The sequence below is a fragment of the Eptesicus fuscus genome, chromosome 13 (assembly GCF_027574615.1).
Source record: "Eptesicus fuscus isolate TK198812 chromosome 13, DD_ASM_mEF_20220401, whole genome shotgun sequence".
Lineage (NCBI taxonomy): Eukaryota > Metazoa > Chordata > Mammalia > Chiroptera > Vespertilionidae > Eptesicus > Eptesicus fuscus.
In genome coordinates, this window is record NC_072485.1 from 29,341,575 (window position 1) to 29,360,346 (window position 18,772).

The following is an 18,772-nucleotide window of genomic DNA, read 5'->3' on the forward strand; positions in this document are numbered from 1 at the left end:
ATATCTTGAAAACATGGTATTAAATTATCCAACAAAAGGAAAAAAAAAGGAGTCTAACAATTCCCTTTTCCATGCTCACAAGGTTGACTATAGTCTCTGGGAAAATCCCTCTATGCCCACCTTTGTGATCAAGTGAGCCATGGAAACTTTAAGGAACCTATTCTTGGACAGCAATATCTCACCTTCTGCAAAGCGAAGAGCTCAACATTTCCTAATGTTACAATGGGTATCAGAAACACTCTCCCCAAAGTGACTGAAAGAATTAGAGTAAGAACAGAGAGAGAAATATCATTCTTAATTCTGGTACTTCTAAGAAAGCTTCCAACATAGGAATCTACTAGTTCAGTTACTCAGCTAAGGACAGATCCGCTTCTTTGTTTAGCTCTGTGTGGGAAAACAAGGTCATTTGGTTGGCTTAAAGAACTTGGGTCATGGGGCTAATGGAAGGAGAGAAGAAAAATAGGCATTTTATGTTCACCAACTTAGAAGGATCATTCTCTCTCTTCCTTGCCATTTTCACGAGTATTTGTTCCCAGCCTACATTCATTCAAAATTACTTACTGAGCATATATTATATGCTAAGTGCTGTTTGTAGGTTCTAGGGATATGTCAGTAAATAAGCAAGAGTCATTGCTCTTAAGCAGCTTATAGACAGTGAGAAAAGAAAGACAATAAACAAATAAGACAATTTCAGTACTTATAAGTGCCATGAAAAATAGAAGATTATGCATTACAGAATAGAGAGGTGTGGGGAAGCTGCTTACACAGAGTCCTAAAAGCCACAGTGAGTCATTTAAATTTTATCTGGGGTGTCGTGGAAAGGGAAGGATTTTCTGAGTTTAAGCAGAAGACAGACATGCTCTACCTTGTATTTCCAATGACTCTGACTCCTATCTGGAAGACAGATTATAGGACAACAAGAATGGAAAGATGTAAACCAGTTAGGTTATAAAGATAGCTCAGACAGGAGATGGCAGGGCTCAGGCTATGGAAGGCCTCAGTCTAACTGTGGAGGTAGTCACTCTATGATCCAGAATATATTTTAGAAGTAGAATAAGATTTCCTAATGGATTGGACTAGGAGTATAAGGAGAAGAAAAGAGTTAAAGCTCCTAAGTTTCTAACCTGAGCAATTGGATGGATGGTTGATACCATTTGCTGCTACACAGGGAAGGCTTAGAGGAGCGATTTGAGAGAGGGTGTTTATAACTGTTTTTAAATTTAATACTTTCAGTTTATTTCTTTCTATTCATCTGTCAAATTTCTCCAACTAGTTTACAATCCGTTTTGTATTTCTTTTGTATCCTAACGTGCCTAGCACAGCACTGATTTAATATATGCCTGCTGAATCTAATTAAATTGAAGTAGCTTTATAAGAACACATTTGAATCAACATTTTCAAGCCCTGTGTTTGAAAAATCAAGTACAGATGTTTTATTCAAAGACAGTGCATGTTTAAAATTAAAAAACAAATGCTAGCAACAAACCTACTAGATATATGTTTACAATCTTAAAATGCATGCATTGTTGAATGGTTAGTGGCATAAAAGAAATTGCAGAGAAGTTTTCAGAAGGACTTAAATAGAAAGACTTTTAAATGTCATAAATTATAATTAAACTAAACTTAAATGAACTACACTTGACATTACATTTTAAATAACTGCAGGCAGCATATGATGAATTTTGAAAGACTGAAATCCTCAGTCATTGTAACAACCAACAAAATAAAAGGAAATCATATGAACACAAAATTTATGTATTCTCTTTTCTTAAATTATTTATTTAATCCTCACAGAGGATATGTTTTCATTTATTTTAGCGACAGAGAGGAACGAAGGGGAGAGAGAGACAGAAACATCAATGTGAGAGAGAAACATCGATCGGTTGCTTCCCATAGGCACCTCCACTGGGGACTGAACCCACAACCTGAGCATGTGCTCTGACCGGAATCAAACCCATGACCCAACCAACTGAGCCACACTAGCCAAGGCTATGTGCTCTCACTTAATCACACTGTGGCATCCTAGCAGCTGGTATGCTTGTGGGTAATTGGTTCTGGCACATCAGCCCCAGGAAAACGTTTCCATCATTTTATAGCCATATCTTGGGCAGAAGCCAGAAAAATATTTAATTCTTTATTTTATACCTTTTCTACATACCTTTTCTACATTTTTTCACCTTAACAATTAATTCTCTACCAATTCTAAAAACTAAAAAACTATACTGGTTGAAAAATTGTATACTTTTTCTTCCAAAATGTGTTTACTAACCTATAACCAAAAAAAACACAGCATTTTCAGATGGGTATTAATTCAACTGCCTTAAGTTTTTAATTTTTAAAAGTATTAGTTAATCATTTCAATTATAAACCACTGGTCTAATAACTGAGACTTAGCAGGGCTTACTGAAAGGTAATTATGAGTAATAAGAGTAACTATAGGGGAGCCCAAGGGAAGGTATTTTTGTAATAAAAAAAAAAAAGCATTAATAGAGATATCTCTTATTTAAAGTATATAGTTCTTTACCTGACCCCACAACACTAATACAAACATAACTAGCAAAATTTATATTCATAATTACATAGTATAAACAGTGTACTGTTTTCTACTTTGAGCTAACTATCAACACTAAAAAAAAAGCAGAGATGTGCTTCACTCCCAGTGATTTACATATTTCTCTCCCCCAGTAATATTTAAAGTCCTCAGAAGCAGTGACTATTATTTTCGTAACTCCAGTTTCACCTATGGTCCCTAACACAATAGATGCTCTTATCCTTTTTTTTGCAGTTTTTCCTAAACCTTGGCCCAACTTGGAAATCCTTGGAAAGGCAAGAATTTTGTGCTGTAGTCACAACTGACACATCTCTAAGATGGAGCTTCCTCCAAGTCCTCTCCTTTCTTCAAGGTTCAACTCCCAAGTAAATCATAAAACTTTCTCTGATTGCCCCAGCCAAAAGCTAACTCTCTTTTCTAAAGTTCTAAGAAATGTACTGTTAACCACATATTTGACATGAATATGCTATCTTGGACAATTAATTACTTATTCATTTTAAATCCACATCTAGTTATACATTGTTCCCTCAACTAAATTAAATTTAAGGACAAATTAATGGCTTATATTTGTGCCCAAAACCTACCAAAGTGCTTTGTACTTAATAAATAAATGTTCACTGATAAAAATAAAGACAAAGATGATAAAGATAATATGGAGTCAGTTCTGCATATTCTTTCATATTATTCAAAGGCATAGCAGTGTAATTAAAGAAAAATCTAACAAAAGCATAGCGGGTGGATGCCTAGGAGGGGTGGGGGCTGACCTAGATAATCCGCTAAAGTAGTAACTATAGATAAAGGGTGTGGCAGTTGAAGGGCGGCTACAGAAGAAATGCTTTGTCCTCAGGCAAGAGGAAGTGGGCCTAGTTTCAGTAACTTACTGAAGGTCAGAGTTAATCCTTTGACCGACTCTTGGTTCCTGACAAACTGTCACAGCCAAATCTAACAAAATTATATTATTACTAACCAAATAGTTATTATTTCACTGCTCCAAACATTTTGAGTGGGGCTGTGTATGTGTGTATGTATAGAATCAACTCGTAATGAAGACATGGTCAAGAAGTGAAAAGGTAGAAGACAACCCTCCAAAAATTATCATCATGAGCAATAGCGGTGATGTGTTATAGAATTGTACACTTGAAACCTGTATGGTTTTATTAACCAATAAATTAAATAAAAATAAAACAATACAAATTTTTTAAAAAATAAAATAACTATATGGCACAGAAACAAAAAAATGTCACAAAACAATATGCGCCCAATTTTAAAAAATAGGCATATAGTGTATAATGTGAGTATGCATCTATGTCTGTGCATTTATGAGATACACTGGAGGAAAAGGAATGAAATAAGAAAAAACAAACACTAAAATGTTAGTAAATTGCTACACAGTAAAATTATAAACTTTTACTTTCTTCTTTATGCTTTTCTGTACTTTCCAAATCAGAAATGCATACCTAAATACAATAAAAAAAAAATTTTAATAAAACCTCCCAACATTTAGGAATTTTATTGTTGATGTTTTAAGTCAACAATTTCAACTTAGTCTAATAAGCAATATAAAGTTATAAAACAAAGTTAATTCTTAAAGCTTAATTCAGTGCCTCTAAAAATATTTAAATTCTTGCCTATTCTGAAACCATCACCCTGTTACTATAGTAACAGTTATATAATATCAATATAAATAAAAGGCTCTTTAGATAAAGAGAAGATGAAGCTTATTAGATTATCATTAGTATCCAGAATATATCATGTACAGATTAGATTCACTTTCCTTTAGACATAGTCAAAATCTATGTGTAAAGCCTTTGGTTTCATTAAATTTTTTAATAACAGACCCTTTATAACTGACTGACAAAGAATAAAAGACCAATTCCTATTTTTTATTTTCTGAAAAACTTTTCTAATACTGAATTTTATTAATCTGGACAGAGAATACAAATCTACTTAACAGACAAATGCCCCTCCCCAAAAAAATTTTTTCATTTAGAAAGAACTAGATATTCAAAGGTTATTCTAAACTGGAAACTATCAAAACAACATGGTACGGTCACTCTAAAAAACAGTTAAAAAGTTTCTGTAAAAAACAAACAGCAACTACCATAGGACCTGGCAATCACACTCATGGGCAACTATCCTAGAAAAATAAAAACTCACACTCACACAAAAAGCTGCACCAGAATATTTATAGCAGCTTTATTTGTAACTAGAGGCCCAGTGCATGAAATTCGTGCACGGGTAGGGTTCCTAGGCCTGGCTGGAGATCAGGGATGATCTGTGGGGCAACCGGTGGAGTGATTGGGGGGCCCCCCCGCAGGCACCCGTCTTGGCTGGCCTGGGGCCTGCGGGCTGGAGGCAGCTCCTGTGTTGAGCATCTGCCCCCTGTGGTCAGTGCGCATCATAGCTACTGGTCATTCCACCGGTCATTCCGCCATTCAGTCAATTTGCATATTAGGCTTTTATTATATAGGATAGCCAAAAACCAGAAAGGAGCCAGCTGTTCTCCAAAGGGTGAATGGTTGAATTAATGTAGCCACACCATTGAACACTAGTCAGCAATAAAGAGGAATGAATTTGTGGTATGTGAAACTTGTATGAATCTACAGGAAATTATGCTGAGTTAAACAGCTAATCACAAATAGTCTCCACTATATGATTCTATTTATATACCACTCTTGAAATGACTATAGGTATTACAGAATTATGGGAGTAAAAAATAAATGAGAGGTTGCCAGAGGTTAACTGGGAGGAGAGTGGTAAGAATAAGGGGGAATTGGATGTAGTTACCAAAGAGCAGCAGGAGGGATTCTTGCAGTGAAAGAACTGTTCTCTCTCTTGGCTACAAGAAATATCTGGAAATATCCTGATTTTGATGCTACTAGAAGATATCACTACTAAAGGAAACTAGGTAAAGAGTACAAATCTCTCTATTATTTCTTAAACCACAGATGAATCTAGGATTATACTATATAATAAAGAGGTAATATGCAAATTAATCCTCATGCCCTCACAAGATGGCTGCCTATGACCAGGCCGGCAGGGGGGTTAGTGAGGGATGACCAAATGACTAAACAAGTAGGCTGCGTGGGGCAACCGGGCTGGCGGGGGGGCTGTGAGGGGCGACCAGGCCGGCAGGGAGGAAGTTGGGGGCAACCAGGCCAGCAAGGGGGGCAGTCGGAGGTGACCAGGATGGCAGGGGGGCAGTTAGGGGTGAGCAGGCCAGCAGAGGGGGGGAGTTGGGGGTGACCAGGTCAACGGGGGGGGGGGGCAGTTGGGGGCAACCAGGCCGGCATGGGGGGGGTAGTTGGGGGCGATTAGGCTGGCGGGGGTGGGGTAGTGAGGAGCAACTAGGCCAGCAGAGGAGGGGCAGTTGGGGGCAACCAGGCCGGCAGGTGGGGGAGTTAGGGGCAACCAGGCCAGCAGAGGGGGGCAGTTGGGGCGACCAGGCCGGCAGGGGGGGCAGTAAGGGGTGACCAGGACAATGGGGGGGGGCAGTTAGGAGGAACCAGGCTGGCAGGGAGGGGGCAGCTGGGGTGACCTGGCTGGCAGCGGGGGGTAGTTAGGGGCGATCAGGCTGGCACGCAAAGGCAGTGAGGGGTGATCAGGCAGACAGGGGTGGCAGTTAGGGGCGACCAGGCAGGCAGGCAGGCAGGTGAGCGATTAGGAGCCAGCGGTCAAGGATTGTGAGAGGGATGCCCGACTGCCCCCAGTTGGACATCCCCCAAGGAGTCCCGGTTTAGAGAGGGTGCAGGCTGGGCTGAGGGGGACCCCCCTCCCGTGTACAAATTTCATACACCGGGCCTCTAGTTTCTAAATAAAAAGTTTAATCTTTAAAAAAATACAATATTTTAAGGGTACTTTCCAATAATGATTATATCAAAGTCAAAGATCTTCCCTTCAGGAATTTACAACCTAAACCAGGCAATACAAAAAAAGTTCATGAAAGTTTACTTAGACTTTAAAGATAAGTGATAAATATATGCAGCATTTGGGTACTAAAGTATCTATCATGTGGTAGTATAGAAAAGCATGTGCAGGGCTAAACGAAAAAAAAAAAAAACACATTAAAATCAAATCCATTCTAGTATGCAAGCATAATATTTTTTAAGTGTTGCTGTTTTTTAATAAGAAAGGAAAGCAGCACCCAGAATGACTTGCTGCTACTAATTCGGTTCCCACAGCACCTTATTATTCGCCTTTCAGTCCTTTTTAAATATTATTATTTCTACCTGAGGCCTGATGCATGAAATTCATGCAAGAGTAGGCCTTCCTTCCCCTGGCCGCTGGCACCGGCTTCCCTCTGGCACCTGGGACCCGGGCTTCCCTCGCAGCCTCTGCTTCGTCTGGAAGGTCATCCGAAAGGACGTCCAATTTAATTAGCATATTACGCTTTTATTATTATAGATTGTGACTTCTCCATTGGATAGCCAACTCCATAAGTGCAAGGACTGTCTCTTTGTTGCCTATGAGCATATGAACACAGTAACTGACACATGGTAAATTCAGAGCAAAAATTACATAGTCTGTAACTGAAATGAATTGGTAAATATAACTCTGAATTATATTTTCTTGTTACAGAATTCAAGAACTTATCAAGTAAATAAATATTTATTTTTTAGCTAAATTTTCCAATGTTGCCTTTTAATTCTAAACAACTTTAAAAGATTTTAATATAAATACTTATTTAAATCTGAAGTTGACAGTGAAAATTACATAATTTTGATTATATGTTTTCCATAAAGAATACCAGACTAGTTAACATTAATTTCACTTCTGTAAACTTAGAAATTTAGAAGCCTAGCTAATTATTTTATTACACTAGAGGCTTGGTGCATGAATTCGTGCACCAGTGGGGGTCCCTCGGCCTGGTCTGCAGTCCGAGGGGTCCTGGATTGCAAGAGGACACAGGCCAGGCCAAGGGACCCCAACAGTGCACGATCGGAGTCTGGGAGGGACGGGGGGGGGGGGGGGGTTGGCCAGCTGGAAAGGGACTGCGGGAGGGCTCCAAGGCATGTCAGGCCTGTCTCGCTCAGTCCTGATTGGCCGGACCCCAGCAGCAAACTAACCTACCGGTCAGAGAGTCTGCCTCCTGGTGGTCAGTGCATGTCATGTCAACTGGTCGACTGTCTGCACCCTCATAGTCAGTGCACGTCACAGTGAGAAGTTGAGCGGCCTTAGCATATCATTAGCATATTACACTTTGGTTGAACGGACGACTGGACACTTAGCATACTAGGCTTTTATTATATAGGATATGCTGAGTGTTTGAAGATAGAACCAATGCTGTGCTGATGTCCAAGAAGAACATACTTCATAAGAGCTCACCCTTACACCATTTTTCCCATAATAAATGGCAACAGAAACATAATATGAAATTTTAATAAAGATGTATAGAGATACACAGATATAGATATAGATCCTATCAAAGATGAAGGTCTACACTTTTTAAAAATGTCATAAAGGGCACAGGCCTGTGAATCACTTTCCCCCTGAAATAGGTGAAATCCAGTCATATGTGACAGGAATAAACCAGATGGCACCAAGGCTCTTTTAAACATTTGTATATATCCTTTAAAAATAGACAAAAAATATTCTCAAATTTTAGCAGCTTTCCTTTATTTTTATTTTTAAGGGAACTTAATATTAAAAAAGATTTAAAAGCATATGGAAAACCCTCAAAACCAAAAAACAATTACTTACCAAGTTGGCCATATAAATTGTGAGCAGCCCTCTCCTGAAAATAATTTTAAAAAGAGATTAAGAATTAATTTGACTTAATAATCACTTTATCATTTTTTTAAAATATATCAAAATAATTATCAGGAGTTGAGAAAAAGGGGTAGATTATGCTGAACTAAGTTTTCAATACCCCAACAGTTGGATCTAAATAGATTCTACCTACAAGTCATTCTGTTTTCTTTAAAATTTCAATTGCCTAGTAATTAAGTAAGCTTATTGTGGAGATCATTTCACAGTATATAGCAATATCAAATCGTTATATTGTATACCTGAAACTAATACAATGGCTATAGGTCAATTATATCTCAATTTTTAAAATAATTATTGTCTTATTATTATTTATTAATAGGAAGAATACTACAATTTGCTATTAGTCTATATCAGCGATTTTCAACTGGTGTGCCGCAAGAATTTTTAATGCAATACCTGACTATTTAGTAAGGGGCACTGACTTCTTTTCCCTTAGACTGTCAAATAAAAATAATGACAACAGCCAACACAACAATAGTCATCTGATGTGAATGAATCAAAATTAAACCTTTTTTTTGTCAGATTGAGGAAAAATATATGTTTTGATATGCTGCAGAATTTTAGTAATTAGTTTATGTATACCACAAGATGAAAAAAGTTGTAAATCGCTTTTCTACAGTATACTAGAGAATTCTAAATTTAATAAAGAATCCTAATGAATTCATCTTGCCAAAAAGTCAAAGCCAAAACAATTCTAACTTAATGCAAATTTGTTCAAAAAATCAGATCTTCTATTTGTTTCACACAAAATACAATTGTTCATTAGATATGACTACAAATCATACAAAGTCACCTTGGTTCTACCTTTACTGTTAAGTGAGAAGTTGGGCACTAAGTAAACTTTCTAATGCTAAAGGCCAAACAAAAGTTCAAAAACACTCTACAAAAAAAATGCATATTTACCAAGTTTACTTAATAAGAATTAAGTTAGAAACTCAAAAATAGGGACAATTTTATGCCTTTAGTTACTTTAACTTATCCTGCATGAGACCATGAATGAAACATATCCTATTCTCTAGGAAATAGATGTTTTAAGAGTTTAAGGCTAGAGTTCAAATAACAAACTCTGAAACTTACATGAGTTTCAATTATAAACATTTTTAGTATTCAAAGAAAGAAAAAAACTTTTTTAAAACAAGTACCAATTGTCCAGGTCTTGATATTAACAATGTCAATGAAATCCTCTTGATGTCAGATCCAGTCTGATAGTTCATTATTTAAAATGGCTTAATAAGATTTTTATTATTACTAAAGCCACATAGAGGCAGTATGATTTCAGTGGTCGGCAAACTCATTAGTCAATAGAGCCAAATATCAACAGTACAACAATTGAAATTTCTTTTGAGAGCCAAATTTTTAAAACTTAAACTTCTTCTAATGCCACTTCTTCAAAATAGACTCGCCCAGGCCGTGGTATTTTGTGGAAGAGCCACACTCAAGGGGCCAAAGAGCTGCATGTGGCTCGCAAGCTGCGGTTTGCCGACCACTGATTTAAGTGAACACATTGAAATGAAGTTAGGAAATCAGAGTTCCAGTTAACTTTAATTCTCCAGTACTCTGTGTCATTAAAATAGGAAATAAGACTAGTTTTCTAATTTACATTTTTAAATATAAAAACTATTTAAAGAAAAAAAATTTCATATATCACCAATATGTAAACATCATACTCTGGTTGAAAGGGCATGCCCACTGAGCCACAACCCCCTCCCAGCCCACCCCAATGTCCCTCGTCAGCAGGTCCTAATGCACCTCAGCAGAACAACTGAATTCTACTGCTCCTCTACAAAGAATTTAATAATCACTGATAAGATGACCTGTAAGGTATCTTTAAGCTCTTCTTTTCTATTAGTACATATGAATTGAAATTTTTGCTACTAGTCTTTACCAATCTTACCAACTCCTACCAAAAATTCCTACCAAAAATTCTAAATCAAAGATGTTCTAATAGTATTTATTTTAAATAAATTATATAAAGAAAAATTAGGGTAACATCAATATCCAAGAGTCACACACACACAGAAAAGTTAAATCCTTCTCTTAAGAGTAGTGATATCTACTCTTACTAAAAGAATTATATACAAATAAGATAATATTCTTAATTATAAAACCAAAATAAAAATATTTCTGTAATATCAGTGGCAGTGCCTGATAATTCATGTCCTCATTAAGTGAACTAATGTCTGATGCTATCTGTAAAAACATTTATTCCTATAATCTAATTCTGTCTCTAATACTCAATCCAGATACAGTATCAACCACTAGCTTCCATCTATCTGATAATATAACTGTTCATCTTTACCAGACATATATTATCTTGTTTACTTTTACGTTTTCACAACCTTCAACATTTTCACCTGGCATCTAATGGGCACTAAACAAATAGTGTGAAATTACTAAACAACATGTTACTAGGAACTCAACCTTATAAAGAGGAACACATCATAGACACATATTATAGAAATACTAGAGACCCGTTGCACGAAGAGATTCATGCAATAGGCCTTCCTTCCCTTGGCTTCCAGCACCGGTTTTCCTCTGGCACCCGGGACCCAGGCCTTTGCTCTGGCCAAAGTCTGCCTTCTTTGTCTTTGCTGCAGACTCCGGCTGGTTCCTCTTTGCTGCTTCGCTGCAGACCCTCGCCAGAGTCTGCAGTCTTCGTCTTTGCTGCAGACTCCAGAGTTTGCAGTCTTGTCTTCGCTGCGGCACTGCGCTCCTGTAGATCCCTTCACCCCCCCCCTCGCCCTACCTCTCATAGCAGGCATCCTGCCCCGCCTAGCCACTCCATGCCTGGAGCAGCTGGGCGGCTGCCATCTTTGGCCTTCTAATTTGCATACTCACTCTGATTGGCTGTGGGTGTAGCGGAGGTATAGTCAATTTACATGTTTGTCTATTATTAGGTAAGACTAGAGGCCCGGTGCACGAAATTCATGCACTGGGGGGGGGGCAGGTCCCTCAGCTCGGCCTGCGCCCTCTTGCAGTCCGGGAGCCCTCGGGGAATATCTGACTGATGGCTTAGGCCTGCTCCCCGCTCCCGGCCTAAGCCATCAGTCGGACATCCTTAGTGCTGCCGCAGAAGCAGGAGAGACTCCCGCCACTGCCGCTGCACTGCACTCACCAGCCGTAAGCCCGGCTTCTGGCTGAGCAGCACTGCCCCTGTGGGAGCGCACTAACCACCAGGAGGCAGCTCCTGCATTGAGCGTCTGCCCCCTGGTGGTCAGTGTGCATCATAGCAACCGGTCATTCTGCTGTTCGGTTGATTTGCATATTAGCCTTTAATTATATAGGATAATCACAAAAGACAGCATATTAGCAAGCGAAGACTCACTCAAATTATCTTACATTTGCATAAAATTTACCAATTTACAAGATACCGATATTTTGAAATCAGATTTTATCCACTCAACAGTTCTATAGTGGTATATGATTCTCTAATCACTATGCTGTATATCTGAAACTAATATAATATTGAATGTAAACTGTAATTGAAAAAAAATTTTTTGAAAGCAAAGAAAAATAGTCCTCTGAAGTGTAATGCAGATACAATTATCCTCACTGTACCAAAAGCCAAGAATCAGAGAAATGGTTTCCTTAAAAATATAAAAGTTGTAAAAAAGACAAATTGGAATTAGGAGTCAGTTCACCTAACTCATTTTGTGTTCTTTCTAGTGCGCTGCTTCTAAAGCAGAAAATCTTTACTAAACTGCCTTTAAGTTCTGTAATTCTGTATCCTAACAGGCTTCTATGCTTTGAGAATGAATAAAGACTTGACATACTCTTACTATTGGGAAAAAGCAGAGGATATAGTGTGACTAGATTATGTCTTTTCTGGTCTCAAGTTTCAATTTATTGTTCCCAAATAATGAAAATTATCACCTTTCCAGCTTTATCTAAATTCCAACCAGAGCTTGTAGCCTCACGAAAGAGAGGACATCTGTGAAGACCATGATGGGCTACGTGATACAGCCAGACTCCTTCTGGAAGGTTTCCCTGGTGCAGTGTCTCCAGCCTCCTTTCCAATGTCAGTTTGGTAGGGGTAAAACATCAGAACAGTAATTTGTTTCATCACATCTTTACAGATGTTCGTATCATAAGAAACTAATAAGTTAAATGAATGCTATTCTATTATTTAACCCTTGACTACATCTAGCCTAAGTCTGAACACAAACAGGTCACTCCCTGCACAGTAAATTTTCTCTGGAAACTAAGTTACATATTAAAATGTCACACCAACAATGATGGGGAAGGGGATGATGCCAACTAGAACAAAAGATGGTGTAGGCCTAAAGAGGAAGGGCTGGGGCCAAGGACAATTGTCAGGAGCCAAGAGTTGGTCAAAGGATTAACTCTGACCTTACTTCAGTAAGTTACTGAAACTAGGCCCACTTCCTCTTGCCTGAGGACAAAGCATTCCTTCTGTAGCCGCCCTTCAACCGCCACACCCTTTATCTATAGTCAGCACCCTTTACGACCTTAGTCAATTATCTAAGTCCACATGACCCGTTCAGCCCCCACCCCTCCTAGGCATCTCCCCTTCTAGAAACCACATATAAGGAACGCTGTAAAAAATAAAATTTCGAGGCTTGATCAGAAACCCTTTTGTCTTGCCTCCATTCTTTGCGTCCCTTGTCTGTCTCTCATTCTCTTAGGTGCGCCGCCTCGGTAGCCCCGTTAGAAGACCCCGCTGGCCGGGGCAGACAATAACTTTACATTTCACAGGAGATTCTGATACACAAATACTCCTATTCTCCTGAGAATCACTAGATTAAAAGATTGGTGAACCTCAGTTAGTCAAGTATTTCTTTAAACCACAAATAAGCTATTTTTTGATAAGAGAAAGAGATGAATCTCTTAAATTTGCATGAAATATATCAATTGGTATGCACATAAAGTGGTACTACCTAAAACAGTATTAAGAACCACTGCTGCAAGAAGTATGTATAATCAAAATATCTTTATTCCTGTGAGAAAGTATTAAAATAATTAAATTTTCTTAACATCTTAATAGATTAAAAGGTATCCTCACATTATGCAGAAATTCCAGGTATTATTACCTTCGAATAACATTCTTGTACCAAATTAAATGAGTAATAATGTTTTGGGATTTTTTTTTTTAGGGAACTCTAGTATATAGACGTACACTACTTTAGCTAACCTTCTCAAACTTCTCAGTTACACTGTATGTAACACATTTCATAACTAAAGTTACTAGGGAGTACAGTAGAAATGGTATAAGTTCTAAATTATAAATATTTAATTATATATATACTTATAAAAATATTTATGTGATCTACATATGAGGAGAAATTAGAGATTAAAGAAAAACAGAATGAACCTTCCATATCTAATCTAACATGACGAAGACTTCAAAGATGCAAAAATGAAACTTTAAGCTAGCTAACAATATACTGATTGGAGTTAGAAATGAGAACAGTTTTAGCCTCTGGTGGTGCTAGAATCCTAACAAACAAAAAAAAGAAGAAACAGTGGAAGTTCCTAAACACTGCTAACGGTTTACTAAAGATTCTATTTAATCATCTCAGTCTTTCAAGATAAAATAGATTTTCATATGTCAGAATGTTTTAGAAGAGTATAAAATTACTTTCTTATGGTATAAAAGCAAATAAGATAGACTTACAGTCTAGAGTCAGTGATCATAATCTAATATATATATGTGTATGTATGTGTATATATATATATGTATATATATATATGTGTGTGTGTGTATGTGTGTATGTATATATATACACACACACATACACACACACACACACATATATATATATATATATATAAACATATATATATATTAGATAACACGTTACATTTTTCAGAAGGCTGCAAGGTAAATAAATTTTCTTCCTGTGAAGATAGCATGACATGAAACTTAAAGATAGCAAAACTTTATGGACAAAATATATGGTATTCTTTTATACTTATATTTACATTTACATTTATATTTAATCCATTAATTTCATTTTGGTCATAATTACTTTAGGAATTTCGTTAACTACAACAGTGAAATTTAACAACTAACCCTTGAGTAAGCTTAGAATAAATATGCAGTTTTTGATATTTTAATCCATGTCCATATCTTGAGCACCCTGCAGTTTTAATTTACCTGAACTAGTACTAAAAATCAAAGCAAATTCCAAAACAATTCCACAAAACAAAATCCATCAGAACAACTTCTTTCTGAACCACAAAGCACTTCCTAGAAAAAGAAAGAGAAGACTAGTTCTTAACAGCCCACCTACAGATAAACTAGATGTTACCAATGCTTCCTGCTGAGTTACTATGATCACAGTTCATTGTGGCACAAATTTTTTAAGCAACCCTGGAAACAACTTCAAAGCTTCCTCAGAACCCCACAGTGATGTGATTAAGATTTAAGTAAGCTGCCCTCTTACAAAGTGTCAAGAACTAGCTGGCAAAGCACGCTTAATTCTATAAAGGGAGAGAGGGAGACTGGAAAAGATGATGGAGATATATATATATTTGTATGTATATCCGCCATATGTACATGTGTATATATGTTTGTATAACCATACTGTATATTCTTACTTCATTAAATATTTAAAAAAAAAAACAAATTATACAATTGAGTCCAACATGTATAATCTCATAGTAATGATTTCACTATTAAATAACAGCTTTAGAGATTTAAAAATTAGGACTATTGCTGCTAATTGGAAAATAATGCTAACCCCCCACATAATATTTCTTCCACTCTTTCATATATATTACTAATATTTATTTTAAAAGAGACAGACTGCATACATGTTTCAATTGACAACTAACTCCTTAAATGTTGTTGTTTCCCAACTTCTAAACTCAGACCTTGTATTCTGGGCTTTCGTACTGTGATCTTCTCCCATAGCTTCAATGACCACTTATAAGAAATAAAACTCCCCAATTTTATTTTTATAACTACCATGCTTCTCCTGAATCTACACTCACATTTCAAGCTGCCTACTGGCTATCCACACCAACATATCATTGATTTTCCTTGTGAATTAAAGGTATAATTATAAACTTCTTTTCCCTAAAGTAAAAACTATCCTATCTAATAAAAGAGTAATATGCAAATTGACCATCACTCCAACAAACAAGATGGCTGCCCCCATGTGGTCAAAGATGGCTGCCCCCATGTGCACACAAGATGGCCAGCAGGGAAGGGCAGTTGGGAGGGACCAGACTTGCAAGAAAGGGCAGTTGTGGGCGATCAAGTCTGCAGGGGAGGTCAGTTAGGGATGACCAGGCTGGCAGAGGAGGTAAGTTGGGGGCGACCGGGCCTGCAGAGAAGGGCAGTTGGGGGGGACCCAGACCTGCAGGGGAGGGCAGTTGGGAGGGATTAGGCCTGCAGGGGAGGGCAGTTAGGGGTGACCAGGCCTATAGAGGAGGGCAGTTAGGGGCAATCAGGATGGCAGGGGAGCAGTTAGGCATCAATCAGGCTGGATGGGGACTAGTTAGGGGGTAATCAGGCTGGCAGGCAGAAGCAGGTAGGGGCAATCAGGAAGGCAGGCAGGCGAGCAGTTGGGAACCAGCAGTCCTGGATTGTGAGAGGGATGTCCGACTGCCCGTTTAGGCCTGGTCCCGGTAGGATTGGGCCTAAACGGGCAATCGGACATCCCTCGAGGGGTCCCAGATTGGAGAGGGTGCAGGCTGGGCTAAGGGACACCCCCCCATGCACGAATTTCGTGCACTGGGCCTCTAGTAATATTAATATGCTTCATTTTAGGCACTAGATATAATAATTTTAAAATATAAATAACTTCAACCTTTATAAATTAGTTATAATCTATTAAAGGATATTGATGCTTAATTTATTAAAATATTTAAAATTTGATAAGTAAAAAATAATTTTTCAAAACAATAAAAAAAATCTGTTAACTTTTACACAATTCCAGATAAACACAGACCAGACTTCCTTAAAATAGAGCAAAAAGACTTGTTTTGTTATGTTGTAAGGTTAATCCCAAAAACATTTTTAAAACCTGCTTTATAAAAAGTCACTAGCTTCTGAACCATACTAAAAAACTAAAATTTAAAGTTTTAATTAGACCCCAAACTAGGATTTGTGGTTGATACATACATATCTATACTAATAATCTATACTAATAAAAGGGTAGTATGCTAATTAGACTGGGAGACCTTCCAGATGAAGCCGGGGCTACAAGGGAAGCCCAAGTACTGAGTGCCCTTAGGCAGCCAGAGGGAAGCTTGGGTCCTGGGTGCCTGCCGGTGGCCAGAGGGAAGCCCAGGTCCCGGGTGCCAGCGAGAAGCCAGGGTCCCAGATGCCAGAGGGAAGACGGTGCCGGCAGCTGGGGGAAGGCCTACTCTTTTGTTTTGTTTTGTGTTTTGTTTACACCAACAAGCCTTTAATAAAACTGCTACCAGTTCATTCAAGGCTGCCCAGATGATTTCAAAAGCAATGTGGCAGAGTGTCTATTTCCCAGTGATAAATGCATGTTCACTGCTAATGTTTTTTTTTAATTTTTTTAAAATATATATATATATTATTTATATTTTTTTTTTTTTTTATTGATTAAGGTATTACATATGTGTCCTTATCGCCCCATTGCCCACCCACACCTCCACTCATGCCCTCACCCCCCTAGTGTCTGTGTCCATTGGTTAGGCTTATATGCACGCATGCAAGTCCTTTGGTTGATCTCTCCTCCTTACCCCTATCATCCCCTACCTTCCCTCTAAGGTTTGACAGTCTGATCGATGCTTCTCTGTCTCTGGATCTGTTTTTGTTCATCAGTTTATGTTGTTCATTATATTCCATATATGAGTGAGATCATGTGATATTTATCTTTCTCTGATTGGCTTATTTCACTTAGCATAATGCTCTCCAGTTCCATCCATGCTGTTACAAATGGTAAGAATTTCTTCTTTTTTACTGCAGTGTAGTATTCCATTGCATAGATGTACCACAGTTTTTAATCCACTCATCTGCTGATGGGCACTTAGGAGGAAGGCCTACTCTTGCACGAATTTCGTGCATCAGGCCTCTAGTACATATATAACCCTCAATAAAAAAAACTAAAGAACTATTTCTAGGTATTTATTGCATTACCTAATAAACAGAAGTAAATCAACACATATCACAGAGTTCAACTACATAACAATCACATTAAGGTAAGGATCAATTTTTCTTCAGCAACAAAGATATAATACTTACAGAGAAGCTAGACTTAAATTTTTATTAGGTTTTTAAAACAGTAAGACCATTCCAATTAATATTTAAAACAGGTCTATAAACTTTTTGTGAATACTCAGTGTCTACGAACAAAACACTAGGGCAGTAGCTCACTTAAAGGAAATAAAAGCAAAAGGCTTCTTTTTTTATAAAGTTCCCTATCAAAAGTAAATAAAAATAATAGAAAATAAATAAGTAACCAAAATCCAAGTAATCACATCACTTCCAAGAAACCTCCTTATGCCTTAAGAAGTTATAATTTTTGCCCATTCAGTGTGGCTCAGTGGTTGAGCATCAACCTATAAACCACAAGGTCATGGTTTGATTCCCAGTAAGGATACATGCCCAGGTTTTGGGCTCAGTCCCTAGAAGAGGGCGTGCAGGAGGCAGCCGATCAATGACTCTCTCATCATTGATGTTTCTATCTCTACCACTCTCTCCCTTCTTCTCTGAAATCAATAAAAATATCTATATATCTATATATATCTATATAGATATATATCTATATAGATATATAGATATATAGATATATATAGATATAGATAGATAGATAGATAGATAGATAGATAGATAGATAGATAGATAAAAGCCTAAGCGACCATTACGACCAGTCTGACGACTGGCCGGTAGCTATGACGAACACTGACCACCAGAGGGGCAGACACTCAATGCAGGAGCTGCCCCCTGGTGATCAGTGTGCTCCCACACCCAACCTCCCACAGCTGGCCAACCTCCCAAGGTTCCATCCCCCGGCCAACCGGCCCAATCGTCCCCAATCGGGACTGGTAGAGTGGCCCCGACCAGCCCCGATTGCCGGCCAGGCCGAGGGACCCCACCCGTGCACCGGGCCTCGAGTGTTTTTTGAAAAAAGAAGCTATAGCTTTTAATATCAATAGCACAATTTTACTTTGGTGTTATATTTAAACAAATGCTGTTCTTCAAAGAAACATTTAATTACTTTAAACTAAAATTATAAAAATAAGGCCTATGTATGAGTTAAATATTTTGAGATCATATTTCCAAAACCAATATTCATATTTTTAAATTGATCAAGAACCACCAGAATAACTGTCATTACTCATGAGCAAAAAACAATAAGGATACTTAACACTTAACCTAACACTGTGTGTCAAGCACTGTTCTAAGCACTTTTACCTATATTAACTTATTTAATTCTCTGAATAACTATCTGAGTAAATTATCACTATCCATTTTTCAGGTAAGGAATAAGCCATGGAAGTCACACA

General features: G+C 37.8%; 1 protein-coding gene across 3 annotated transcripts in view; it reads right to left on the bottom strand.

Moving 5' to 3' along the window:
• Window positions 1-18,772, bottom strand: part of TMEM135 (transmembrane protein 135) — a 238,274-nt gene that overhangs the window by 196,108 nt on the left and 23,394 nt on the right. For all 3 annotated transcript variants that reach the window (XM_054724637.1, XM_054724636.1, XM_054724638.1), the window contains exon 4: window positions 8,252-8,285. In XM_054724637.1, coding sequence (XP_054580612.1) covers window positions 8,252-8,285 — 34 coding nt within the window. The remainder of the gene's footprint in view (window positions 1-8,251; window positions 8,286-18,772) is intronic.